This window comes from Pezoporus occidentalis, unplaced genomic scaffold, assembly GCF_034315485.1.
Source record: "Pezoporus occidentalis ecotype Australia unplaced genomic scaffold, CSIRO_AGI_Poc_V1 ctg155, whole genome shotgun sequence".
Classification (NCBI taxonomy): domain Eukaryota; kingdom Metazoa; phylum Chordata; class Aves; order Psittaciformes; family Psittacidae; genus Pezoporus; species Pezoporus occidentalis.
The window spans coordinates 396,319-423,890 of NW_026913372.1; the positions used below are offsets into that span (position 1 = coordinate 396,319).

Here is a 27,572-nt window from a genome sequence, read left to right on the forward strand (position 1 = left end):
TTGTTGCATCCACACAGGTGTTCAGTGAATGGGATTTGGTGTCTCTACTGTCCCAGCAAGCCCCAGTGGCTGAGAGCTCCAGCACTGCAGAGGCCTCCCCAGCGTGGGAGAGGGAAGGACAGGGAGAAGCTGGAGAGCAGGTAGTGCCCCCTGAATTAGCTGTGGGTCCTGGTAAGGGGATGGCAAAGGCTTAGAAAGACATCTTTGCTTCAAACTGGTTCCACAGGGATGCTCCCAGTAGGGTGCCTTGTGCCTCATCTTCTCTTGAATCAAAGCACCTTTGTTAGCCAGGTCCCCCACATCCTCTGGCCAAGCTGTTTTTGGGGATGCTTTATTCTCACTCCAGAATCCCACCATTCTGGCAGCATCATCCCAGTGTTCAAAGATGACCTTCAGACAGGTCTGGGGAGGGTGGTGGGCAGGAACGCGTGGGCTGCCTTTGTCCTGGATGGAAATGTGGCCTAGACGTGTTTCCCAAGAGGAGAAACTGCTGGCTCTTGGGGCAGGCCTGACCCCTCTCGTGCTCCCCCCTGCCTCCGTAGCCCCACACATCAAAGGACTGGAGGTTTTGGGGTGGTTTCTTTCCCACTTTCCCATTTTTTCCCTCCTCTCAGAGGCCAAGGGGTCACGTCGCTTCCATTTCCCCTTGGCACTGTTCTCAGCCGTGGCAGTGAGTCAGCCCTGCTGACCTCCCACAATGCCTGTGCTGGCTGGGAGTGTCTGGCATGAACCAACACAGCCCCCAGCAAAGCCCTGGTGCCACTGGCACAGACCCCGCCACTCCATTTACCTGCTTTAATTCTGTAATCAGCTGCATCCATGCAGAAGTTTTTTGGGTGCTTTTGCTGCATTTTGGGTCATTCCCAGCCCAGAGCAATGGGAGATGCTTTGCACTTTCAGTGTGCTGGTCCCTTCCCACTCACCAAAGGTGTGGGCAATTTTGGCTGCCTATTAGCTCCTTCCCTACTTGGTAGGTCATTAGCCCGTGCTTTTAATTGGAGTGGTGGCCAAAGGCAGGGAGGCAGCAGGGGAAGGGAGGTGCCCCATGATCATCCTCTTCCCACATGTAAGGAGTGAAGGGGACCCTGCATATGACCACCATCATTTTTGGCAGCAACACAAGAGGGTTTAGCATTATCCAAGGACTAAAATCCCCATTTGCCTTATTGCTGCTGATGTCCCAAAAATCTCACTTCTCCCAACACCATGATGGCACCTGGACTCCCGGGACTGAGGCCAGTGCCACAAATAACCCCATCACCACCTCCCAGGTCCCAAAATATCCCTCTGCCTGCCCCTGCACTGGGAGATGCTAAATACAGCCTCGCTGGAAGCTCCTGGCACTTTCCAGGCAGCTGCCAAACCCCAGGGACCTTGAGAGCCCCCCAGATTTGTCACAGAAAGGCCATTTTGCTATAAATAGAAGCAAAGCTTCACCTGCCATCACTCATGGCTGCAGCTGTGACCATGGGGCATTTCAGGGGCGTATGGACCCACATGGAGGGTTTTGCTGGGCACCCCCCCAACAAAGAGGCTGTCATTCTGCATTGTTTTTCATTCTCTTGGCATTATTCCTTGTAATAATGATTTAAATGAATGTGATGTGGAGGCCCTCACCCACCCCAGAAAGGCTGGCAGGGAACAGGCGAGACAGGGGGCCATCCCCTCTGCGTGCTTAGGGGCTCGATACATAAAACTGTGTATTTATAGATATATATATATATATATTCAAGACACAATGTGTCTCAGAGGTGATGACGGCACAGCCAGAGCCAGGCCACCGGTGTTGCTGCCGTCACCGTGCTGTAAATCTCTCACCACATGCTGCTTCCACCCTGTGCTGGTGGTGCCAAAATCTGCTTCTCTCCTGATTTCACAGCAAAACTTAGGGTTTGGAGCTTCCTTTGCAGCCCTCTCAGTGGCTCCAGGGCTGTTCTGGTGGGTGGTTTTGTGCTGGGCAGCCCCTCAGGGCACTGCACTGCCTGACCCTAGCATGGGGATGCCCCTCACGTGAGGGAGGGAATGCTCTGGCATGAGACCCTTTGGAAAACATCCCACCTCGCTTTGCACAATGTGGGTTTGTAAAGGCACGTTTCCAGCTGTATCCACCAGGCATTCCTTGTTGCCCTGACTGCTCCGAGGCAGTATTTACATAGGTGAGCAACCTCATCTCCCAGCACTCCGGCTGTGGGTTGTTCTTCTCGAAAGCAACTTTTTTTGGTGGAAATTTTCATCAAAAAGTTACTGTTTGTCCACAGGAGAGTGGAAAAAAAAAAAAAGATAATAAACCCAAACCAAACCAAACAAAAACCAACAGAAGCCTGAGCCAGAACAAGCTCACATTTGAATGGAAATGGTTTTTCAGGCTGGCTTTATCCCCCACACCTTCTGAGGCTCTTCATTTGCCAAGCAGCTTAATTGCCCTTTAGTGAAAGCCTTTTCTCCGAGTGACTCTAATTGCAGGCTTGAGTAATTGGTCTCATTTCTGCAGTGTGTTTGGAGCTGGGGAGCGCTCCCCCGGCAGGTGTGACCCTCCCACCTCCCTCCCTCCCTCGCAACTGCAGCCAATGCTCCTGGCTTTCTGCCCACCCCCCCACAGCTCCCATGGAGAGCAGCAGCCCCTCGCTGGGGAGCCCAGGCACCGGCATGCACCTGGCTGGCTCAGGGGTCTGACTCAGCACCCCTGAGTCACAGCCCCATGCCCTGCAATTAGGAGCTGTCACAGTGGGATTCCCCCCCTTCCCAAAGCCTTCAGCTCCCACCTGCCAGGAAAAAGCTTCCCAAGGATGCCAGAGGGGATTTCACACCACTAGACAGCGGTTGCATCATCCCAGAGTGACAACGGAGACAGCAGGTTATCAATTAAGACAAATTTTATTAGAAAAGTAAAAAACCACCGACACGATTGCATAGGAAGTCTTGCACTTGAACATCAAGTGTAGGAGTGTAAACTGTAACCAATGAAGCACCCACAGCGTGTCACGGTGAGGGGTCCTGCCCTCCGTCCCCTGTGTCACCTCTCCCACCATTCACTCTCCCCTCTGACGATCCAAGACCCAACGCGATTTCAGACCCCCCCTCCTGCATCACGGGGAGCCCGCACAGAGCTGCCCAGATGCCAGCAGTGGGGTTTCGCCTTTGATCCAAACTTACAGCTCAGCTGTCACTCACTCCCACACAGCCCCTCCCCCAGAAACCCCATTGATTACAATCCTTGTTACAAAAACCCCATGATTAATCAGCCAACGGGAGGAGGTTGCCTGCCCCCAGCAGCTCGGCTGCCACATCCGGGAGCGCAGTCACCGCAATCACCCCACAATCATCGACAGTGTGAAGCAACCTCCGCCCGTGTCCTGGCCGGCTCTGCTGCCAGGGATGCCCCGGCACAGGCAGGCACTCCGCGGGGACCTCCGCCTGCCCCAACTACTTCCACCTACAGCCCTACTCCAGCCTAACCTAAACTACAGCAGCTGCTAGGAGCTGCCACGCTCTAACCGGCTCTTCCAAAGCACTTGAGTAAGTCCCTTCTCTGGCACAGCCCATCAGCACTCCTCTATGAGCAGCTGCTCGGAGCTGTACAGCTTCTTCTTGATGACCCTGAAGCCCGTGCTCAGCTTCAGCGGCGTGAACGCCGGTCCCGAGGTGAAGAGTCCCTGGATCTTGGGCCACAGGCGGGAGTCCAGCCGGAGCACCAGGGTGAGCTGGAAGGTGGGCACCACGGCCGGGTCCACGGTGATGTGCCCCACGTCGTGGCAGGCCTTGCCGTGCTCCACACAGAGATCAAGGAGGGCCCCGCGCAGCCCACACGGTTCACTGCAGGCCAAGCGCAGCAGCTCCGTCCTCACCTGCGCCAGCAGCTGGGCCGGCATGAGGAGCCGGGAGCAGCGCTTGGCGCCCAGCGGGGCTCTGCCCAGCGTGGTCTGGACCAGGTCCATCAGGTTGGCACACAGCAGCTCGTCTTCAGGGTCATGCAGCAGGTCCAGGTCCGGCAGGGAGACACCATCAGCGTATTCAGCATCTGCAGAGAGAACGGGATGCAGATCAGCACCGGGACCACCGCCTGCGGACAGGCTAGGGTCTCACGGTTGTGGAGGCACGCTGAGCCGGGGGTTGGGGGTGTAACTGTGGCACAGCACCTTCAACTCAACCCCACCCCCCTCAGGACCCCAAGGGCGGCTCCCACCCCGCTCACCTCCCTCCGACCCGGAGGCGCTGCCTAGCGACTCGCAGTCCGAGGTCTCCAGGCGGCCGGGCTCGCCTCCCGCCAGCCGGTGCCACAGCCCCGGCATCGCGCCACCACCGCTCGCTCTGCCCTACACCCGCCGCGCCGCCGCCTCATATAGACCCGGCACGGAGGGGCCCGCCCCCCATCCGCGCCCGCCAATGGGAACGCGGGGCACGTCCGCGGCGTCTCCCCTGCCCGGTGACAGCGGGAGGCCCCGCCTCTCCCGCTGCAAACGGCGTCGGGGGTTGCGTCAGGAGCTCCGGGCAGCGCCGGTGCAGCCCGCCCCGCCCCGGCCCCGGCCCCGGCCCCGGCCTGCATGGCCTGGCTTTGCCTGGTCTTGGGCTTCACCACACGCAGCCCGGGGCCAGAGCCCTTCGCAGGCCTCGCTGCTTGGCCTCAGGCACGTTGTGGTGGGGACAGCAGCGGGAAGGGGGACACACGCCGTGGACACGGGTTCCCCGTGTTGTGACACACGCCCCGGCTCGCACGGAAGCAGGCAGCAGGTGACGAGCTGTGAGGGGTTTGTATGTGCTGTCTGGGACGTGCCCGCTGATCACCATTGTCTTCCAGGCGGTGTTAGCGTGACGGTGTTAGCCCTGGCAGGGCCTGGTCCTGCTGTGCACGGCAGAGGCAGCCCAGCCACGGGCCGTGGCAGGCTCAGTTCACTGCTGCCCTGTTTCTGGTTACAAACCAAACTGAGAGCCTGAGGCTCTGCAGGTGATCGGGGTGCCAGTGTCCCGTTTGTCAGTGTCGTCGTGGTTCCTGAGGAAAATAAAGCCTGCTGGAGTGAAACTGTTAAAAACTGGAAGGCCCAGCACAGTGATTTTGTTCAGTGCCAGCCTGGAGTAACCCCATCTGCCTTTCCCAATGGAGCCATAGAATGGGGGCAGGACACTGTCCTGTTCCGAGCCCTCTGCTCTGGAGGCGGAACCCCACAGGTCAGTGCGTGCTGGACCCTGCGTACGTGACCTTTCCAAAGCCAGAGCCTGCGGAGCGCAGGAGCCGAGGGCCCATTAATTGGTGATAAAGGGCTTGCTTTGTCCTCCTGCCGCCGCGCTGCCCTGGCTTTATCAGAGGAGCTGAGCACATTCTGAAGTCACTCCGGGTGCTATCTTGGGTACTGTCCTTCCTGAGCAGAGAGTGATAACAGCCCAGCAGTGACAATGGTGGAGAGCAAATGTGGGTCAGGAGGGAGGGGGACAGGCTCTCCATGCCAGCACCATGCTTGCTGCCTGTGACCTCTGTGCTGGCTGACAGGTGTGAGTGTCCGGACACCCCACCAGCAGCTGTAGTGGTGGGAGTCAAAGGAGAAGCAGGGCTTGGATCCGTCACCACTTTGGGAGCAGAGGCCCAAGCCGGGGGAGCAAGTAGCATCCCAGGGAGGTGTGGGCCAGAGGGGCTACGCAGGGAGCTGGGAACAAGCCCTGGCTTGCGCCCATGGCATGCAAGGCTACTGCTCTGCTTTTTGGGAGAAAGCATGAACCAACCCCAGCTGTTAAAAATACACACCAATACTTGTGCACTTGTGGTGCGGTGCAGTGCAGTGAAGTATGTACACACACACTCGGGAGCGGCTGGATGGTGCTTGGGATCCTGTTTTTAATGAAATCTAGCTCGTGGCTTTTTTCTCCCCACAGCCACCAAGTGATTGGTGCAAGTGTTCCCTGGGTGAGGCTGAAAATAGATGAGGAACTGCTGGCTTTGGGGTCAAACCAGGGGGAAAACGGCAAATAAATGAAAAGGAGGTACAGGACCACAGGGAAGGTGCCCTGCTATAAATAACCTTGAATTCTGAAGCCCAGCATAAATATTTTTCTTTCTTTGCCATAACACTGCCTGGCAGGCAGGGAAGCAGGCAGCCTCTGCTGTGATGGCAGGCTTTAAAGTGAAATGTAAGTTCTGATCTCTGAAATCAAATAATCCTAACACGATGTTGCATGCTCCTGCTTTTGCTGGGAGGGGAGGTGATGCAGGGCTTGCAGCTCCTCTTCCTTTGCGAAAGAAGCTGCAACCCAGGCTGAGGAGAGCCTCTAGAAAGTTTGGTGCTACAAAGCAAAGTTTTAACTACAGTGTTTGTAATCCCTGTGCTTCCCCTCCCCAGGAACAGCTGCTGGCATCAACCCAGCGTGATTTTTGTTAGCCAAGCAGCGTGTCCTTCCCCCTGACCTGCAGTCCTTTCTGCGGAGATCAGAGGGGGTTTGGGATGATGGGTGAAACTTTCCGGACAGCCTGTTCCTGGCCTGCTGTGCCTTGTGGGACACACACATACCACAGCCCCCAAATGAGATTTGCTCCATCACTCCCATTTCCTGCCTGGCCGGCTTTGCAAAGGGTTAAGCCGGAGCTGTCGGGGTGGCGGGCATTGGGGAGGGTCCTGGCTAGGCCCCTGCCCAGGATGTGCTGAGCTCAGCAGTTCTGCAGGGCTGCAGGGGGAGGGGCCGGAGGAGAAGGAGGAGGAGGAAGGGAGGGGATGTACCGGTTGGGGGGCCTCAGTGAGTGACTCTGTGCACGTTGGGTGCAAACCGTGTCCCACATATGCGGGGGGGCACATTCCTACCCCATGGGGTGGCTGCCACTGTCCATGGTGCGGTCCCTGTCTTCACATTGGGTTTCAGCAGCTCCATTGCCCCAAAAGCTGCTTTTAGGTAGATTTACACATTGTTTTGGCACACAGTTGCCAGTTGGGGTTGGCACAGAGGCTGGTGTGATCATCTGTGTCCAAGTGGGGAATGTAACAAAGGGTCTCGGCTGGAAGGAAGCCACAGTTTTTGGGCGGTCCCCTAAGTGCCTGCAGGGTGGGTGCCTTTTGAACCCTCTCTGACCCTGTCTGTAGTCACCAGGTCCCCAGTGGTGGCAGGGGGTGATGGGCACACAAGGGGTGACCCCATACATCCTTCACCACCGTGCTGAGCCTGGGGCCAGCTCTCAGGGGCGAGCTCTCAGAGGCGAGCTGAAGGCTGCAGCTGCGTGGGACGCTGCAGCAGGTCCCGGCGTGCTGCTGGCTGGGCAGGTCTCCACCACAGCCGAACCTTTCAGGCTTCTCTACCCCCAGGACAAGCAGCGGCAGGCAGGCTGCCTGCCCGCGAACTGGGGGAGTCGGGTGGAGAAACAAGGAACGTGCACACAAGCAGGACCATGGATGGGTTTTGGCGGCCAAGTGCTGGGTTGGCATCGTGCCATTTGTATGGTGGGGGCTGTGAAATTCATCTCCCGATGAAAATTCATTTGCCTGCCCCAGGTAAAAGCCATGAGCTGGTGCTTGGGGGCCTGCCCCCCAGTCCTGCATCCTGGGTGTGGGCAGAGGCCCTCCTGAGCCGGGTGCTTTGGCCGAGCCACAGGGCGAGCGTGTGCTTTGGTGCCACGGCCAGCACTGGGGTTGCGGCCAGCAGCGAGGAGCCGGGGGGGGGGGGGGGAGGCACGAGTGTGGCTTGCGCACAGTACATAACGTTCTGCTGCGAGCACCCACAGGAAAACCAACTAGCAGCCCTGAACGGGGCTCTTTGTTCAGTGTTTTTTACTTTCCCTCCCCTCCCCACATCAACTTTTGCTCACAGCTGATGGGCTCCCTGCCCCCTGCTGCTCCCCTCCCAGCTGCAGCCTCCAAATAGCCCCAGAGTGGCTCACCCAGCCTTTGATGATGCTGCAAAGACCCCTGAGGTGAGGGGCAACAGGGCTTCAAAACCCTGGGGAGGAATAGTTACCACAGGCTCTGCTCCACAGATCTGTAAAATAGAAATAGGGCAGCTGGGGAATTTCCAGCTGCCAGGGAAAACCTGTGTTTGGAGGAAGGGGAGCACAAAGCTTTTTTCATTTACTGTACAGCAATCCCTCCAGTTTTTGCTGCCTTACATAAAGTGTTTACTGAGCCGGAGGAGGGAACAGCCAACAACATGTTTTTGCATTTGTAGTACTGTACAGGCTGAACTTTTCACTTCCTCTCAATGGCTCTCACACATGTGTCTATTTTGGTGCTGGGCAAGCATACAAACAAGCCGTGTACTGCATGGAGCCGGGACGTTCCCTGCTCCTGCTCTGTTCAGCCATGAGCCCAGCACACCACTAAGAAACAGCTGGAAAACACGGAATGGGTGGAGGACAAGGGGGGGGACCTGCCTCAGGGAAATCTCAGCCCCCCCATTTTAGAACCTCTGGCATGCACTGGGCTTGCAGGGAGATGTGGGCAATGCTTGGGCAGTGCATCCTGCCAGCAGAGCCACAGGCACCAATCCCCCAGTCTCCCTGGAGGGCTGGCGAAGTGGAAAAGTTTCAGGTGGAGCAGTAAAAAGGAAAAGCTCTTTCTGTATCTGATTACGCCGGCTGCAGCACGTAGGGGCAGCGAGGTGGGGGGGGACTCAAGGCCAGTACGAGGGGCGAGGGGCGCTGCTGTGCCGGCAGACAGCAGAAGGCACACAACTCTGTTTCCAAGCCCCGCAGGGTTGTCTTGATACAGGGGGTATTTCTGATGAGTTTGGCCAACATACGTTTGGTGTTTGGAGTAAGGATTAAAACCAGATGATTTAAAACAAAACGGTTGATGACTGAAACACTCCCTTCTTTTCAAAATAGCTGCTTGGGGATGGAAGTTTAGTACCAAATGCCATCACGTTTAAAGCAGTACTGACCAAGGACCAGCTTACTTTGCAGGAGGCCCTGCAGAGCAGGGGCTGGCGGCCTGCCAGCACCAGGAAGAGGTTTTCCGGGCTGGGACTCGTCTCAGCTGAGCTGTAGCCATACATGAGAACGTCCAGACACCTTTTCAGAAACCGTATGGTCACTTCCCATGGGGTACAGGCCTGGAACTGGGGCTTTGTCTGCAGATCGGGCCTTGCTTTTGGGTGACATGTGGCTCTGGATCACAAAAAGCTGACTCTGATACCAGGGCTAATTTAGAGACAAATACAGAACATGCCTGCATGCTTCCCCCTTTTTAGCTAACAGAAATTGCTGGCCATATAACTATGATGGAGATGGATTCAGATTAATCTGTTTCAATCCAGATGTGGCTGGACTAAAATAGTGAGTAAAAATAAAATCCTCGTGTAAATAAGAAGTTGAAAATGGAAGAACTGGGCATCTGGAGCAGTAAGTGGTCTAATTGCTTAAGTAGAGTGCTAAGCCTGTCTCCTTGCTGGCTAGAAAAAACATGGTGTTGAGGCTGTAATCAGCGGAAAAATGAACACGTTTAAATGGTTCTGCCAGAGGATGGAAATCCAGTTCCCTTCAAGAACAGCAGTAAAGTACAAATGAAAACAAGATGATTAAAATGGATTTAAATAAGGGGTTTCTGCTGGCAGAGCTAAACAAGGATTAAAATCTGATTTAAATCAATCCACTTTTGAGCACAAAGCAAGCATGGTTTGGTTCCTCTCAGAGGGTTTCTTTTAATTTGAACTTAAGCTGACCATTGTAACAGCCAAGCTGCTTCTGACCTTCATTAAACCTCCCATTACCTATGGAACAGCTGACTGTTTCTTTCATCAGACCCCCCTGCACAAGCTTTGAAAAGATGAACCGTTTCAAAGACACAATTCTTTTATTATCACAGAGCAATCTAATATGTAACAAAGAGAAAAAACAGTTTCAGGGTATTAAAGATACAGCTTCTGCATTAGAGAGCAGTGTCCTACCAGCACTTGTTGTGCAGACACAAGGGAAACAGCAAGAGAGAAAACAGCTCCAGTGATACATGCGGTGGCTCTGCAGAAAGCATCACCACCTGCCCCCTCTTAACCAGCCTGGGACAGTTCCTGTCCTGTTCATCCCCCAAAACAATGGCTAGGGGTGAAGAGTGTTTTTGGCAGGATGGCCTACCTGTGCTCTACAGAGGCCTGGCTTGAGCAACAAGGACACGGGCTTCCCAGCTCACCAATCACCCGGTCCTTCAGCCACGCACAGGGAAAGGCCAGGCCAAGTTTCTGGGTTGCTTTCCCCCCACACACACACTGTAAATCTTCCCTTCTCCGTGAGCAATAAGGTGATTGTCCAAGTTCTGTGAAACTGATCCTACCTTCTAAGTTACAGAAACTGAGCCCCGCCAGCCCGTAACACCGCAGAAGACTTGGAGAATCCCGTCATTTCCATTTACTGGCAGCTTTATGCGGGATCCCTACTCTCAGCTTAAGAAAAACACAACAAAAATCCAGTCCTGCCGATGCAGCTGTCAGCATCTTAATAAATGGGGGGGTGTTTTTGAAGCCAGGCCAGAGAATGTTTTACTTCTGCTCCCTGACAGCAGCAATCCAAGACACACTCAGCCCGAGGAGGGAGTGAATCCCAGGAGCTGCTCTATTGGCTTGTACCTCCACTCATCTGCCTCCAGCTCTTCCACCAAACCGGCTAGTTTTTCCATCCGTGCGACTTGTTGATCTGCAAGAAGTTCAAAGGTAACTGTGGTTTGCAATGACAGTGCAATTAAACCTTTCAATTAGATGCAAATTCCCAGCTGCCAGTGGGGAGCAGAGCAGAATAAAACCCACCGAGCCAATCTGAATACAAACCCACTCTACACAACGCCCTGTGCAAACGGTGAGACCTCAGGAGAAAGCAGGGACAGGCTTTTCTGCCTTGTCCGGTGCTCAGTGTGTATTTACCCATCCCTGCCCGTGCCATCTGAATTCAAGTCCTAACAGGGAAACACGAGGTCGATTAGCGTATGGGGGTGAGAACAGGATGAAGCTCATTTCTTTAGCATAAATATTTATAGTGCAAAAGAACAGAGAAGTTCAGAGAGAGCTTGGTCAGCCCACGGTAGAGCTGGGTGCAGCACAAGGAACTCCTCATTTTAATGAAGGTCCTTTGAGGAGGGCCTGGATGACTCTAGCAGAAAGGCTCTGCAATCAAAGCATGCTAATGACATAAAGGTCCCTATGGAGAGACAGGATGCCTCCCTGGGGATCCCCAAGACATCTTCTTCCTCTTAGCTTTATTTAAAACCAGTTGTGTGTTGGGTATGCAGGCTCAATTTTCAGTCAAATTGCCTGCCATGGTAGGGAGATGAGAACAGCCCCTTCTTCTTTTGGCTCTGCTCAAAGTTTAACACCACAGCAGTCTCTTGGAAGAATGGCCCAGCACAGCTGACTTGCTAGCAAGAGGCGTAACTTGAAATGTGCATGATTTATGCTGACTGCAGCAGTGGGTGCTTTTAAGTGGGACTGTTCTCACTCCACCTCCTGCAGCCAAGTGCTTCTGGGAACTGTCAAACAAACAAGCCAAAAAATGATGACCTTAATCTTTTTTTAAGCCTTTCCCCTTTCTTATGGGGAGGGGACTGGTGCTCCATAAATGAATTTCAAAGGCTGGTGATTATCAGGGTGCCAGTCTGTGCAGCAGCCCCTGGTAGTTACAGCCGCAGTAGCACCAGGGCTGTGGAAACAATAGCTTTGAAGCTTGGCTTTGCTTTATGGTTCAGAAATACAGGAGCACAGACTTGCAGGCTGCTGCACATTCCCAGACCTCCTCCTGACAACCCTTGCTGGTGGAGGACAGGAAACCTCGCTGGTCTGAGACAACACATGGAAGTACCCATTCTAGCTGAAAAGAGGTGGGGACCAGAAAGGATGTGACCCTCTAGCAGCAGACACAAGCTGGTGCTGAGCTCTGCTCAGTAACTTGAGAATGAAAGTTGTTGTGCAGTCAAGCTCATCATTCAGTTACAGGCAGCTAGGCAAAAGCCCCAGGAGGGAAGCAGTTCAAACAAGATGTAAGGCTCCTCCTTGGGGAGTTAGGGAGTGGAGTCAGCCCCATCACGCCACACCAGGCATCTGCGTGTCCATCTCCTGAGCACCTTTGGAAACCTGGCTTGACCCTGCTGGTGTCACAAGGGCTCAGGCTGGGCAGAGAACCAAAGGTGGAATCAAGTGTCTGTGTGCCTGGGGCCATAGAGACAGTCAGTGCTGGGCCAAGATCAGAGTGTGGGTGTTTCCTGCCCATAACCTCCCCTGCTGGCCTCACCTCTCGCGAAGGCAGCGCGGCACAGAGAGATGGAAAAACAACCTTCGAAAGGCACGGCCTGTTCCCACCCAGGCTGTGTGGGTTCTCCTTGCTTTGCATAGGGCTTGCAAAAGGACTTGATGATGGCCTGACTTCGCCTTAATTTGCCAACTTAAAAGGCTATTCTGCTTTTTTGTGGTCAGCACCTGAGAACATGTCAGCCTTTTCTCTGTGTTCCCCTGCCATCTTTCCTGGTCAACATGCAGTTAAAATAGACGGCGCTGCAGTGCTTACCGTGTTTCACTTGCTTTAATGTAGATGCAACCTGATAGCTGAAGACAGATTCACAGAGGAATCTTTCGGAGCCATCTGTAAACAGAAAAAGGGAGGTGGTTTAATCTGAGAGTTTTAAGACTGAGCAGCCTTAACTGAGTGCCACCAACCTTCTATTTTTATGTCAGAGCTGTGGGTTTCCCTACTTGCCTCGTTCCAACACTTTGCCCTCCACTAAGCACGCATTGCTTTGGTTTCAAGCCCTTGTGACCCTGTGCTAAAATCTTGTGCACGGCTTTGGCCGGCTCCCAGTGTGGCTGGGGAATGGCTGTGACACCTGGGAGACATCCCAGCTGATATTCTGTCAAGCAATTTTAGCCCATTTTAAATAGAAGGTAAGCTAAGGAGAAGCCAGCTAATACTATGGCAGTCTCTGGTTCCCTCAGGGCTCAGACGCTTCTGTCCTTGTAATGCTTTATGATTTCCCACAGACTTAGACCATAACCCTGTATAAAGGATTTCAAATAATGTGTATCTCCTGCCATCTAAGTCAGTAATTGATCACACAGTTGTCCCAGAAATAAAGCAATCTGGAATACATAGCGAATTGTGTGCCAAGTACTGATAGAGTTTACACTCCTCCCTTCTAATAAACATCCTAAAATACCTGAGGGTTTACGTAAAAACAAGCAAGGTAGTTAAAGTAACAGTAAAAATCAGTCAGTGAGGATTTTGAACAAGAAACTGATATGCAGCTACCCTCTAGTACCCACCAGATGAAAGAATTGGTGCATCACCTTTTATCTCAGACATTAAAAACCCAACCTAAAGCTTCTTGTGACGGGGAGAGTGTTTAGTTGCTGGTGCCAGCCAGAGCAGACAAACTGCTGTGTTACTGGTAAAGAGGTCAACCCAAAGCAAAATCTATTAAAAGCTCCATGCCACAAAAATGAGGGGAGAAGCAATTTCAAACACTAAGGGCAGAAACAGATCTCTGTCCCTGAAAAATCTGAATCCCAGGTAGGAGGGATAAGCTGGGCTTTTGTTGTGCTCAGAGCACCCTCTCGCAAGCTGCTGAAATGCTGTGTTGGTGCTGCCCTGTGCTGTTTCCAGACATACACTTCCCTCTCCTCTGACTCCACAGCCTGGCTGTCCTGCAGAGTGGCTCTGTAGCTGCCTATTTGGTAATGTGAAGTGTTTCATTATTTTGAGGGCTCGTTAAGTTCTATGAGCAAGCCTTCAGTCATAATTACTTCAATAGACTGGCATATGTCCTCTAATGTGTAATAAAAACAGTCCTTAAATGATGTAGCGATCAGTTCCCAGCTGCCCTGGACTGCTGTGTCACTTCTGAGATGCAGGGCCACCCAAGCCCCGGTCCCAGCCACACCATGAACCTCAGGCTCACACAGTCAAGTGTGCAGCATAGTGACACAGGAAGTTCAAGGGGAGCTGGCAGACAGACAGACCCTGGCTTAACCCTGTCATCTGGAGGACCTGCCCTTCCTCCCTCACCCAGAGCAGGGGCAGGGACATGCAGCTGCATGTGTCTGGGTCCTCCTTCAGGCAGCCCTGTTGAGGAGGGTGGCAGGCTCAGGCACCCAAACGTCAGAGGCAGTGCTGGATCAGAGCCCCAGCTCTCTCCAGGCGGCCCTGCAGAAATACTCTGACAAAACTGAGCCTGAATGGGGAACGTGCTCAGCCTTGAAGGATTAAAGGAAATGTCTAGTCCTGATTTATCCTGTTGCAGACCTCTGTGGCAAGGTTTTATTTGGGTCGAGGGCAAAAGTAAGCCCTGTGTTTCCTGGCCAGAAGGGATACAAGCTGCCTTCTGTACTAGCCCAGTCAAATCCAACATGAGAACGCATTTTGCCAAGAAAAATACTCCTACTTCAGCTATTTTTATAGTAATTCCTGCCCAACATCAAAGGATTAGCTAACAATGAGCAATTAACACTGTCATGTTCCCTTTCAGGTAGATTGCTTCCTCATCTGAAGTGTCATGGAGCTAAAAAACAGGCGACTGCCAGAAAAATCACTTCCTCATGAACAACTGGTGGGAGAGCCAGGGCTGCTCAGGACCTACCCGAGCCCTGGTGCTTCCTTCCTCCCTCCCTTCAGCTTTTGCCAGCTAAAGTCTGAAAAGGCAGCAGGATGCCAAGTTCAGCAACTCCTTTGCAGGGCTGCCTGCACACCAGGAGCAGCAAGGAAGGAGAAATGCAGGAGCAATCACCTTCCAGCATCTCTCCAGCTCCTTTGGGGTAAGTGAAGAGGGCTTTTCGGGGCGGTGTCAGGTCCGAAACGCTGAATCCTGATCCTGTTACAGAGCTGCCGCTGACTCCGCCAGCTGAGGAGGATGAGGAAGAGGCTGCCATTTCACCCCGTCCCAGCCTGGAAGAACAAAAAGGGAGCAAAGCCAAGTTAGGAAGGGCGTTTCGGAGTTTCCCAGGGCACAAAGCCAGAAACCGTGCACGTATCTGACAGCAGATGAAGGCAGTGAGGTCCAGGAAGAGGCAGTAAGCACAGCTCTGGGCTGCCATCCCTCTCTGTGGCTCAGCAGCCTCAAAGCTCTGGTGGTTCCAGACTGCCCTGCATGCATAGGAGAGGCCGCCCGCGCCTGCTACATGCACACACTGCATGCACCCGCTGCAGAGACAGCTGCAGTTAGCTGTCACACCACGCGGTGGCACCCAGAAACTGAAGGTAACCCAGGCTCTGACCCCATCGGCAAGGGGACCTGGGAACTCAGCAGGGTGACCAGAGCATGCATAAAAATAACCTGGTACAGGTCGCTGGCCTGAATTCACTGCTTCGTGCTCTTCCTGCTCCCCAGGGGCCATAAAAAGACTTTTTATTTTCCTTTTTTGCCTTGTTTCCAGGAGCACAAACAGAAAAAGTGCTGCTTCTTCATAAAGCCTGGAAGCTGGTGGGACTGCCAGTTCCAGGGCTGCATCCTGCACAAAGCCACACTACACCTGATTCACAGCAACTGCTCTCTGAATCACTCCAGATGTGCTTTTACTTTAGGAATGCTGCATCTGACCTAAACTGGCAATGGCTGAGCATCCGCCTGCCTGTACAGCATAAGCCTGGTCGCCTCTCAAATACCCTTTTCCTAGCCTTACTTTTAAAAGGAATTGGCTGTAGAGTTTGCCATGATGGGGTACTTCAAACTTGTCACATACCTCTCCAACAGTAAAAAAGCTGTCACTTGGCACTTGTAAGAAACAGCACTTGCTACTCTGCCAAACCACTTGCAAGCACTTTCCAATTATCCTGCCCATTTAATACATTTGTTATCCTCCTTACTTAATACACTTCTGCAGACTCTTTAGGCTATGGAGATGGTGCCTTTGGAAAGCACTTAAGGATTTAGTGGACAAAATGTCATAACTAGGGATTGTGTGTTCATTCACATAGCTCAAGCTTGTTTACGGTGTGTGATACAAACCAGCGCAGCAGCTGGCAGGAGGCTGGAGGCTTACCGGTTGTGAAGAATAATGCCTGAATAGAAGAAACCTTTAATATGGTTACGATACGTCCAGAAACACCTTCCTCAGCAACCCTGAGCAGGCCCTGCTCCCGCTCGTGAAGGAAGCAAGGTTATGATTTGTGCTGAAACGATACTTGCAAACGCGGCGGAGTCCTCGTACAGGTTCAGGATTTTATATTAAATACGCTGAGGCGAATGCAGAGGAAGAGGACGGCAGAACATGTCGACGACAGCACCTTCGCCATCAACGCCACAGCCTCAGGCCCCGGCCACCTTGGACGGGGACAGCGGCCGCAGGCTAAGCGGCGAGGGGAGGAACTGCCGGTATTGCGCATGCGCAACGACAACTCCCGTCCACACGGCCGCCGAGAAGTTAACTGCCTCTGTAGCGCCATAGCGCATGCGCCGCCCGCCCCGGGCTCCACCCCCCACCCTCTGCCAGGATGGCCCCTCCCCGGCTTCCGTAGCGAGCAGCTTCCCGGTGAGTGCGGCCTCCGCCGCTAGCTTCTTTCCCAGCTCCGGCTAAGCCGAGCGCTCATCTCCTCCCGGGCCGCCCTCCGCCTGCTCCCGGGGTGCATCGGTCCCTCCGAACCTCACCTGGGCGCCCGGACGGCTTGGCGCAGGCGGCGCGCGTGATCGCGCTCGCGGTGCATGCTGGGGCGGGCGGGCGCGCTGTGCGCGCGGCCCCTGCCTACTTCCGTCGGGAATGGGGGAGGTGGGTGGTGCTAGCTGTAACCGCTGGCAACGGCCGCCGTTACCCGCGGCGGCTGAGGCGAGGCGTTGACGGTGCTCACCCCCGGGTCTCCTTCCGGGCCTCAGGGCCTGGAGCACCCCGTCCTCAGCGTCCCGCAGCGTTCCTCTGCCTGCGTGGGAGCGAGGCGCCCGGCAGAGCCGGGGCAGTGGGGTGTGGCCGCTCCTGAGGTCTTGCGTTGAGGATTTCTGATACCGGCGCTGCCGTTAAAGCAACACAAAGCCCAAAACCTGAGTGAAACCAAAACAGTCACAACCATAACTTTTTTTTTCATGGCTTATTCCGTCTTTCTCTGTGCAGAGTTTACATAGAATGATAGAATCGACTCGGTTGGAAAAGACATTTAAGGTTATCAAGTCCAACTATTACCTCAGCTCTGCCAAGTCCACCATTAAACCGTGTCACCGAGGACCTCATCCACACGGTTTTTGAACACTTCCAGGGATGGTGATTCCATCACTGCCCTGGACAGCCTGTTCCAATGCCCGATCAACCTCTCTGAAGAAATCGTTCCTAATATCCAATGTAAACGTCCCCTGGTGCAGATTGAGGTTGTTACCTCTGCACTTCTTTCACTGACCTGCAGGAATGCCTTTTTATTTAAATGTAACATCAGGTGATGAAGGCAATTTTTTTGGTGGAGACTGTTTTCTGAGTAACAACATTTCTGTTTTAAAAGCAAGGCCAACTGAGATAGACAGTGTTAACAGTTTCAGTGAACACAGACATTTATGTACCGAGAGAGTGAAGTCTGCCAATGACTGGCAGTGCTTTGCTTTTGCACCATTCAGTGGTCTCCACCACAAGAAGTTTAACTCTGCCCTGTGTTTCTGGTGTTGTTTGGAGTAATGCAGGGCAGGGTAAGACTTCTATGCCTATGCCTCAAGCTTACTGCAGTGCTCTGCGCTGGAGGCAGGAGGTGTAACCACTTACAGCAGCTCTGTAAGCTCCTCAGTGTGCTTTGTGTCCCTTCCCCAGCTGCCTCTAGAGCACATCCAGGGAACTGGGTTTGCTTTTGAAAAGCTCCTTGGGAGAGAGAAACAAATGGAGGATGTCAGGTGTTTTGAGAGAGGTCGATGTTGTACGGGAATCTTTGCAAGAGGTTAGGGTCTCTGCTCTGTAGCTGTGGAAGATTACGAGGCAGAACTGTTCATAGTCCTGAGCAGTGCTGAAAAGGCACATTGAGGCTGCAGAGAGTTTTAACTAAAACCTGTGAGTTTCAGGTAGAGTAGTGATCTGGTGCTGACCTTGCAGGGGCAAAAAAAATTGATGTTTCATTATGTATTTCACATTACTTAAATTTTCCCTTTTTACTTGATTGTGCTTCATGAGCTGACAAAGAGTATACTTATAAGTCCTCTGAACGAGTAAGGCAAGGTTTGAGAAGGTATTGCCTTTCTGAAGTCTCTCATACGTGTGCATAGAAGGAGGTATTGCTCTTCTGGAGGTACAGACCTTGCTCTTTACTGCTGAGCCCCTCAGAGCTCCCCTGATGCCTCTTACAAATTATGCTTGAGGAAACAGTGAAATTTACCTTTTGTTGGCATAGGTTAGCAAAGCTGTCTATGTTTCTGCATTAGGAGGAGGAGCAGGATGGACGTTCTGCGGCCCACCCTGATAAGGATTGAGGGGCGGGTGTATAGGAAGAATGCCATTCAAGAGCAGGCCTACCAGCATGAAGAGGAGGATGATTTCTGTGCAGGTAAAGAATGGGGCTTGAACGGTGACTGTGGTGCTGTCAGGACATGTTACAGGTGAAAGCATTGACACTGGGGATCTAGGGAGCTCTTGGCGTCATCTCTGATGTCTTTACGTGCACAAGGACCTGCCCATGTGATGAAGCAAAGTGTTTGAGAGGGAGAAAAATGCTTTGTGTTGGTCCCTGATGATCCTGTTGACCAAAATGGACATAATCCCAGTTACTTAATGCGGATTGGGTGACTTGCTGCTGACTGTCAGGTTTCTTGCTGGCTGTGAAAGATTTCTAGTAAAAGAGGAAAACAGATTGGCTGTGTGGATCTTCCATGCCGAAGGTATGAGAACTGATTTCCAAAACACTATACCTGTACCCTTGAACCAAAACTATCCTCACCTTCTATTTGTATTCTTCTGTGACTTTAAATTCCTGTTCAGGTCTCTGAATGGGCTGGCAGCTTCCACCCTGCCAGCAGAGACCATTTTCACTGGGTAGTTGCACAACTTCCACCTGAGAGAAAACCTGGGCTGTAACTATCACTTTCCTACACCTCCCAGTGCGGTGGATTTAGAAGTAGTCATTATGTTTTCTGGAGCTGGTAGTAAGGTGAAATAAAAAGCAGTTAGCCGCAATAGAGAGGAGTCCATTTCTTCCTTTAGTTAACCTTGGAAAAAGAAGCCTGTGAGACTACTGTCCTACATAAAGTGCTGCCAAACTTCACAAAGGTTGTACTAGGTCTGTTGTTTTTTTCTGTTAGGCCCTGGTGACTGTGCAGATGAGCCCTGTGATGCCTTTGTGGTGGAAGAGACTGAGAAAGGCTTCCAGTGCAGACTGGAGGTTCCCAGCCTGTTATACAAGTGAGCCTGTGTGTTTCTGGTTTATTTGCGTTTCCGCCAGCTGAGGAAGTGGTTGAGTGCAGAATAATTTTTTTTTGAGGTTGGTGTAAGGACCGGATCTCTGAAGCGTATTACGTTATGTGGATGTGGATTTTAGCTTTTGGGAAGGGAAAATTGGCAGTGCCTTTCTAGTACAGTTGTGCCATGCTTGAGTCCTAGCCTTTCCTGTGACAGAGACAGCAGGTGGTGCTTTCTTGCTGGCAGAAGGGTTTTTGAGCTTCTCTTCCCTTGAACATAAAAGCATCAGGGAGGATGGGAGAAGCAGAGGAAGAACTGGGGCCAGCAGCCAGGCAGGGGGAATTTGTGAAAGCTTTGAGAGAAAGCACACACGACTGGAGTTGACTGTTCACTCCAATCTGATGTTTCCTGGGACGCCTGTAGTGTTCAAAGCTTTATCTAGTTATTTTGACAGTTTTATTGGTTGAATAGTTTTACTGCAATATAGGAAAGCAAAAATATTCTGTTGTGTGTCTGGATACTTGAGCAAAGCAAAAAGCAGAAAAAGAGCCCTTAGTTCTTCATCAGCTGGGGTAATGGGAAAAAGGGATAACCCAGCAGACAAGCTGTGGCAGGATGTGCTGGGAAGAGCTGTCATGGACAGCTGACTTATTTTAGTTTAAGCTAGTTGTGAGCCACAGCTCCACATTGTCCCTTGGTTCTAGGCTGGTCACATGCAGCATCTTGGGAGCAGCCTTTATACCTGTACCGAGTCCTGCTCATGGAGCTGTGTGCATTCATCCCTCCAGCATGGAGAATCCTAGTGTAGGGGAACCCAGTTGCCTGGAGCCAGCTTCAAAGCGAGGTTCATCTGTGGCATGGCTGGACACACTTGATGGAGAGTGGCCCAGCGACACTGTATGAGTGACTCTCTTGCACTTTTATGCCTCAGGTACATCATCGGGAAGAAAGGGGAAACCAAGAAAAGACTAGAAGCAGAGACTCGAACCTCCATCAGCATTCCCAAGCTTGGAGTGGAAGGAGAAATTGGTGAGTTTAACATGCACAAAATGGGGTTCTCTCATCAGCTCTTGCGCATATGCAATTTTAGCAGGGAGGAGGCACAAGAGATGTTTTTCATTTAATTCCTGCTTGTGACATGGCACTGACTCACTTTATGGCCATGGGAAAATCACTTCACTTTTCTCCTGAGTTTATTTTTTTCTTGTCTGTAAATCCTTATAAAGCAGTGTAAGGGTTTTTTTTTGGAAAAAAAAGATCTATTTTAAACCTATGAATAGTCTCATTGAAGTAAATTCTGGGCCTCAGATGACTGGCTTGAGAACTTTGGGCCTGAATGTGTTGGATTTTTTGTTTTGTTTTGAAAATAGCATTTCCATTAATAAGAAACTGTAATACCCATCCAGAAAAAGTTACCATGTTGTATACTTATGCACAAAATAAACTTCAGCATCTGCTTTAATATGAGAAGTGTTCAATGACGTTGCTGCCTTTCTGGTGTAGTCACTTGATCCTGATAGTGAGAGCAGGCTTTCTGGTACCATATGTTCCTTCTCATCACTTCCAGTGACTTAAAAAGAAAGAAGGCATTGCTCTTCAGGGCTGGCCCGTGCGGGTTTCTGCCTGAGTGGCTCTCTGGAAGGGCCATTACGCACACCCTGGTGATAAATGGCATGCTGTAGAGTTACGTTCATGACAGAGCTGTGAGGAAAAAGTGACCGAGGGGGATCCAACTGTGGTGCTGCACAGGAACGTGGCAATACTTCTTAACAAGTGTATCTTGAATTCTTCCTGAGAACTGTGAAGGACTATTAGGAAGGTTGAGAGACGTTGAAAACATGTAATAACAGGAAGCCAAGAAAATTTTGCTCCTTGCAGTTTTTTCCTTTCAAGCTCAAGTGTTCTCTGTTTGGTGCCTTGAAGTGCATGCACAGACGATAGAGGCCATCTTGATCTTTAATAGATTTTCTTTTTCACTTTGACTGCCTTTCTGAAAACTTGAAATAATGCCCTAGAAATCTGAAGAGATGCTGAAATGATAGACTCCTAGTTATTGTTTTTTTAGGCACTCAGAGCTGACTTTCTTGAGAGCAGAGGGATACTTTTGATGGCATCTTCCTGTCTGTACAGAGGAAAGCATAGCCATGTCAGGCATTTTAAGTCAAGCAGGCAGTCTGGCAAGATTTCTCTGTGCATGGTTTGGGGGTTTAATTCCTAACGCTTCTTCAGTGAGCCTGGGGCTAACACTGGGGAGCTGCTGCTGTGCAGGCTTTTCTGATTCCTTCCTGGCATCGCCTGGGTGAAATGTTCCTACCTTCACAATATCCTCCAATATTGATATTTTAAAGTGCATGGATAAGTATAATGTAAAATCACAGTCCATTTAATTACTCTCTATCTTGCATGGGCATTGGTATCAGGAGTTTCACTGTAGCTTCACAGAAATGAGACGGGTGCTGCTTTGTTTCCTTGTAGTGATTACTGGGCAGCATCGCAGTGGTGTCATCTCTGCCCGAACGCGGATTGATGTTCTCCTGGACAGCTTCCGTAAGAAGCAGCCCTTCACACACTTCCTGTCTTTGGCTCTCAACCAGCCCACCATCCAGGAGAAGTTCCTGCAGTTCAAGGAAGAGGTGTTGGAGAAATGCTCAAAGGTAAGGATCCACAAAATCAAGTGGGAGCCCTTCAGCAGACTGCCATTTAATTTATTGAGATAGCTTTTTAGCATTTACCTTGAAGGCCTTATTCTGCTCTGTTTCCTGAATGTATTTTTAACAGGCCTTTTATTTAAGTTGGTGGATCTGCTGTGAATTAGATCAGTGCTGTTGCGAAATCTTATGGAAAGTGGAATGGCTTACTTAGCAAATTGTTAGTAAAATACTTTGCTCTCCTTAGAGATTTTCCTAGGTGAGAAGATATCTAAGATTCAAAAGAGGGTTGGGTTTTTTTTGGTTTTAATAGGAAAGCTACTAAATAATGTAGTGGACCTCTCTATGTTTTATATGATTTCTACGTAACCATGAAACCAGGTAGGAATTCACAAGTTTGCTGCTGCTTCTATTTCACTTTTCTTCTGGTCACTGACAGTAAGGGAAGATGAGTGTCATTACCAGAGCTGAGCAAGAAATTACTTGGTAGCACATGCCATCCTGCAAATCTAATTGCTTCCCTTCTTCCCCAAGAGACTTCGTGCTGACAGTCCCTCCTACTTACCTTCAGATCACTGAGGGCAGCAGGAAATACTTAAGCATAGAGAAAAGAGGAACAGAATGAAGTGAAAGCTGTGTATTCCCTGGTTTATTTTAGCATGCTTCTAGTTTGGCAGAAGTGGTATGTCAATGCACAGGCCCAGGCTGAGGGGAGGTAGTGGTATTAAATTACTGTATCCTCTGAGTCTGCTGGGAGGACATCTCTAAGCTAAAGAAAAGAGTTCCTCTTTGTGGCGACCATAGGTTAGATTGTTTACAAGCAGCAGGATTTTGGGGGCTGATATTCTTACATTCATGTCTGTCACTTCTGCTTATGCCCTTCAAAAGGGAAAATACAGTCTTGCAGCTGTCACAGCTTAAGTTTAGTTTCCTGTGCATGCTGTGGGTGTGAATTATCTGGTATCTGGAGAGATACAAGTTCTTGCTCAAGTTTTCGTGGTCACTTGCATGTCAATTTTCTCATCTCCAAGAGCAGAACTGAGCTGTCTTCACAGTCTTGTCTTTCCTGGCAGTTCTAAGTCCCTCTCTGCCCAGCTGCCTGTTTCCATGACATTTTATGAGCTTTCTATCACTCAGGTTTCCACCTGATGTTAGATACAGCTGAAATTGGCCAATATATCCAGGGATTACCAAACAGTGTAGTGCCACAAGCACTCTTTCCTTGGGCTAGGCTTGATCATCTGTCCCAATTAGCCAGTGGCACCTACATTTATTAAAGCTTACTTTATCAAACGAAAGCCTTGAAGATAAGGGGATGGAAACATTAGCCTGAGAAAATGTTGGCTGGACAGAGTGCCTGACCTTGGGCTGGCATCAGTGGTGGCCTGGCTCCCTCTGTTGGTTCCTAGTGTGGGACACATCAAAGTTATGCAGAGAGAAATGGCTCTTTGCAGGCTGGTAACTTCAGCACAGGGCTCTAGTCACGGCTGTTCATGCTGTTGGCCGTGGGCTGAGACCATTGCTTTCAGTCTGGTGTTTCTCTTGTCCTTTATCCCCTTCTGCTTAGGCTTATGGCTGTTAAAGTCCTATCACTTGATCTCCCTTGAGATCTGGCCCTGCTCTGCTTGAAGCCTTGGTGTTCAGGACTCTGCTTATCTGATCCTCCTCTAGCTTTCTGCCATCAGGTCTTGTGGGTCTCTCCCTTCCACGGCAAACCCAGACCTGCCTGCTGTTCAGGGCGGTAACCACAGTGTTATCCCCTATGCTTTGCTGGGTTCTGGCTTCCAGGCTGCCTTGGTTGTCAAACAAATCCTTCCAGTGTCACATCTTAGATGTCACATTTTAGATGTGGCCTCTTTTATTCATCTTTTCAGCTAATGCTGTTGTTTGTGCTCTCATCCTGTTTCTTTAATCCTACAACACACTGGCCTCACACAGGACTAGCTCTTCTCCTTGAAGAGCACTCATCTTTCAGGCTTGTTCATTTGGTTGCATCTCTGCAGACCTCCATTGGCCCAGACTTAGTTGGTCACTTTACTTGTTCTTCCAACCCCTCCTGATCTGTCTCTGTCACATTGTTTGCCTCTTGCTCATTCTTTGGTATCAGTTTGCATCCCTGAGTAGGCATGGAGTTTGCCATCCACTTTGAAACATTTATCTTGGTGCTTTCCCCAGTGTTGTCAGTTTCATTCAGAAGAAGCTGCCTGGGAGCATCTGCAAACCTTCACATGTTCCTGGTCTTAGAAAGCTACAGAAACCAAGACGTGGTCAGAGGAGTGCTGAGACCACTGCTAACCAGGCTAGTCATGTTAAGTTTTCCTCCTCTTGCCTGACCTTCTCACGGGGTTCTATAAGGCTCTGCTTCATGGTCAGGGATCCTGCAGCATGGATGTGCCCATGGAAACACAATTCAACTTAACAGTTACTTCTGCCTTTCAGACCTCAGGCTTGAACTGTACTTAGAACCAGCACCCAGGTGTGACTCTTCCTAATACCAGTAACATCAGTATTTCTGAGAGAGTGTGGCACTTAAGACATGGCATGCCTTTTGCACCAGCCGAGTCATCAAGGTGCTTTTGGGAATCTTCCAGAATTGTGGCAGCTGAAGCTGCCCTATAGCAGGACACATCTACATGGGTGGAGGCAGAAGGTCTGGGAATGTTGTTCCTCCTCTCCACACTGCATGGATGCTAGGTTCCCTGACCTGGAAGGTATGTGGTTGTGTTAACCTCTCAGGAGGGCCTGAAATGTTCCTGGTACAGCTTACATCAGATCTAGAGTTTTCATTTTTAGTTTGAAATGTAGGATTCAAACAGTAACAGGTATTTGGTTGTTTGCATATTTACAGCCTAGCAATATATGGTGCTTTCTTTTTCTGCTCTTCCTTCTCCTGGTATTAGCAAAAGGGTTTGTAGATCTATTGCCGTCTGTTAGTTCAAGGAGTATCTTGCAGCCCCCTATGTCTCTCAATCACTCCACCAGCCGGTAATGCCACTCTAATACCACTTTATCTCACAGCAGGGTCTGCTGGAAAGCACATCAGTAATGAAAAACAGTAATTCACAATGGTGCCTCACAGAGCAATAAGAGAGCTTATAGATTTGTGCAAAGCAATGGGATTTTTCAGGATACTTGGTGAAATCTGAATAGGTTTCAGTGACAGAAGTGGTGTGCTTCTCTTGCAATTTACTGGTGTGAAACATTGCAGAATTAGGTAAACTTCAGCCTTTGAAGCTTGGTAATAAGGGTAAGGAAGGGAAAGGACCAGATGTGCATGTATGAGGATTTCTTCCGGCCTTTGAGCATTTGTGAGGGGCTCTGTTTCTCTCTGAAGCAGTTACCATGACAACCATTCATTTATATTTTAAATCATAGGGTTATGTTGGTGGGCATATGCTTTCTAGTTTTTTTTTCATGTGTGTCTTCAAGACCTTTTATAAGATAAGCCTTGGTTTAAATATGGAAAACTTCAGGTGTCATTCACGTTACTGTATGATCAGGGCTGCCAGGTGAGGCAATGAAGCAGGGCTGAGGAGAGGCTCTTTTGAGGCTAATTTAATACAGATATGGAGAGGTGGCTCACCTGGGCAGGCTCATTACTTGATGTGGTGCAGTGGGAAGTCCAGACGACTGGGTGACCTTGGAAGTCTCCTCTTACAGTCATGTAGGTGTCAGAGTGAAGAAAACTGAAATGTCTGAGTATGCAAGTGGAAAAGGGAAAATACTTTGCAGTAATATTGTTGTGAAAAATCACAGTTGGATCTTTCAGAGCTGTGCAAATGCAGCATTTACAGTTTCAACAGGCTCAACAATGTAGCATGGAGAAGAAATATGATTGCTGTAATATATGGCAACCTGTAAATATCAAACATTGCTAATGAGATAATATATCTCAGAGTGGAAGGGACTGAAAATGGGAGGGTTTTCTCAGCCTACAGCTCTTCATTCAGTTCTTAGGAAATGCTGTTTATCTGGCTTCCTCTTTTGCTTGTGGGTCAGGGTGGGAGAGGGCATATAGCTGGCATGCAGTATCCTGCTACTAAGAAAAAAAAGCCTCAAAAACATAAAGCTGTCTGCAAACACTGTGTCATGGTTTAAGCCCAGCTGGTAACTCAGAACCACGCAGCCGCTGGCTCACTCCCCCACTTTTTCCTCGCCCTGCTCCCGGAGGGATGGGGAGGAGAATGGAAAGAATGTAACTCCCACAGGTTGAGATCAGAACAGTCCAGTAACTAAGGTATAACACAAACCACTACTGCTACCACCACCAATAATAATGATAAGGGGAATAACAAGGGGAGAGAATACAACCACTCACCACCTACTGACCAATACCCAGCCCGACCTGAGCAGTGATCTGGGCCTTTTGGGTAACTCACCCCAGTTTATATACTGGGCATGACGTGCTGTGGTATGGAATACCCCTTTGGCTAGTTTGGGTCAGGTGTCCTGTCTCTGCTTCCTCCTGTCTTCCCCTCCTCCCTGGCAGAGCATGAGACTCAGAAAGTCCTTGGTCAGAGTAAACATTACTTAGCAACAACTAAAAGCATCGGTGTTATCAGTGTTGTTCCCAGGTGGAAAGGCAAAAGCACAGCACTGCACCAGCTACTAAGAAGGAGAAAAATGACTGCTACTGCTGAACCCAGGACACACTGGAAGCTCTTAAGACAGTAGACAAGACACAACCAGGAAGGAAAAGCTAAGATTAATTCTTTGCCTTGTCTTGTAGAACCACTGAAGTGTGTTTTGGTCTATGGTTTCCCTACTATAGGGCTTTAGATTTGGAGGAACAATGTGCTTGGGCTTTGCAAAGAAAGGTGAAGACTCCAGATAAAATGCTTCCTATGTTTCTTCTAAAGGAGGAGAGCAAAAGTAGAAGTCAAAGTAGCAGGAGGAAGTAAAAAAATTGATTTCTAAGGCTGAGTGGAAATGAGTTGTAACTTTTTGCCCATGACCAGGCAATGTCAGAGAAGAGGAATAAGGTAAAATTGACAGTCATCGTATACAGATAGTATGTAAAGTGGGTATTCTCCTTGTCTCTCAATACACCCTTAGAGAACCTAAGTTTGAACAGCAAACATTTAGAGAGATGATAGAGTCTGGTTTATGTGTTTGTATCTGCCAGCCTGTACCCTCAAATATGCTGCTTTCAGGTTCCCCTGTAGAATACAGGGATTCTCTGCTGTGACACCTCCCCTCCCCTGATCTTGTGCTCTGCTTTCATTAAGGCAGGAAGCCACTGCTTGTCACAAGCCACTGACTTGTGCTATGAGGAGTGCCCACCTTCCATTGTATGGGGGCGGAAACTGGTGAAAGAGGAACTTGTCACCTAGAGGCACTTGGAGAGCATGTCTTAGATGCCAGCGGATCTCTGTCCATCTCTGATGGTGAATCTCACTCCTCACTCCTGCTTTTGTGGTTGTAGGTTACCTTGAAAGGGTTCCTTAAGTATTTGGAAGATGTCCATAAATCACAACATTGACAGGATCACATCTCTTGGTCTTGTTCTTCCTGGGGGAGGATGTGATTTTCCTTAACAGGAGTTATGAAAATATATTTCTAGGCTCTGCATTGCTGTTGTCTGGCGCTGTTGGTCAGGTTGCAGAGGACTGATACCACTGGACAGGACAGCTTCCCATAAGGCAACGCAGTGGTTGCTGATAGCATATCATCATCTGGGATTTGAATAAGTGGGTTCAAGCT

The 27,572-nt window shown here is 50.4% G+C and overlaps 3 protein-coding genes and 1 long non-coding RNA gene across 11 annotated transcripts in view; 2 read left to right on the forward strand and 2 right to left on the reverse strand.

The window, feature by feature from the left end:
• Positions 1-2,855: 2,855 nt before the first annotated feature.
• DDIT4 (DNA damage inducible transcript 4) lies at positions 2,856-4,333 on the reverse strand. The gene is made up of 2 exons (XM_062611595.1): positions 4,193-4,333; positions 2,856-4,018 (listed from the first exon to the last, which is right to left on the reverse strand). The coding sequence occupies exons 1-2, from the start codon at positions 4,287-4,289 to the stop codon at positions 3,543-3,545; spliced, it is 573 nt and encodes a 190-aa protein (XP_062467579.1). The 5' UTR covers positions 4,290-4,333; the 3' UTR covers positions 2,856-3,542.
• Positions 4,334-4,588: 255 nt separating this feature from the next.
• Positions 4,589-9,328, forward strand: LOC134160015 (uncharacterized). The gene is made up of 2 exons (XR_009963406.1): positions 4,589-4,728; positions 8,792-9,328. It is a non-coding gene; the product is annotated as an uncharacterized LOC134160015 (long non-coding RNA).
• Positions 9,329-9,739: 411 nt separating this feature from the next.
• ANAPC16 (anaphase promoting complex subunit 16) lies at positions 9,740-16,659 on the reverse strand. The gene is made up of 4 exons (XM_062611602.1): positions 16,518-16,659; positions 14,661-14,818; positions 12,449-12,523; positions 9,740-10,591 (listed from the first exon to the last, which is right to left on the reverse strand). The coding sequence occupies exons 1-4, from the start codon at positions 16,571-16,573 to the stop codon at positions 10,476-10,478; spliced, it is 405 nt and encodes a 134-aa protein (XP_062467586.1). The 5' UTR covers positions 16,574-16,659; the 3' UTR covers positions 9,740-10,475.
• The window catches only part of ASCC1 (activating signal cointegrator 1 complex subunit 1), a 40,093-nt gene continuing 28,800 nt past the window's right edge, over positions 16,280-27,572 (forward strand). For all 8 annotated transcript variants that reach the window (XR_009963404.1, XR_009963403.1, XR_009963405.1 and 5 more), the window contains exons 1-5: positions 16,280-16,401; positions 18,252-18,373; positions 19,125-19,224; positions 20,153-20,250; positions 21,697-21,875. Coding sequence is in view for 5 of the 8 variants with exons in the window: in XM_062611598.1 (XP_062467582.1) it covers positions 18,265-18,373; positions 19,125-19,224; positions 20,153-20,250; positions 21,697-21,875 (486 nt within the window). In the remaining 3 variants the exon portion in view is untranslated. The remainder of the gene's footprint in view (positions 16,402-18,251; positions 18,374-19,124; positions 19,225-20,152; positions 20,251-21,696; positions 21,876-27,572) is intronic.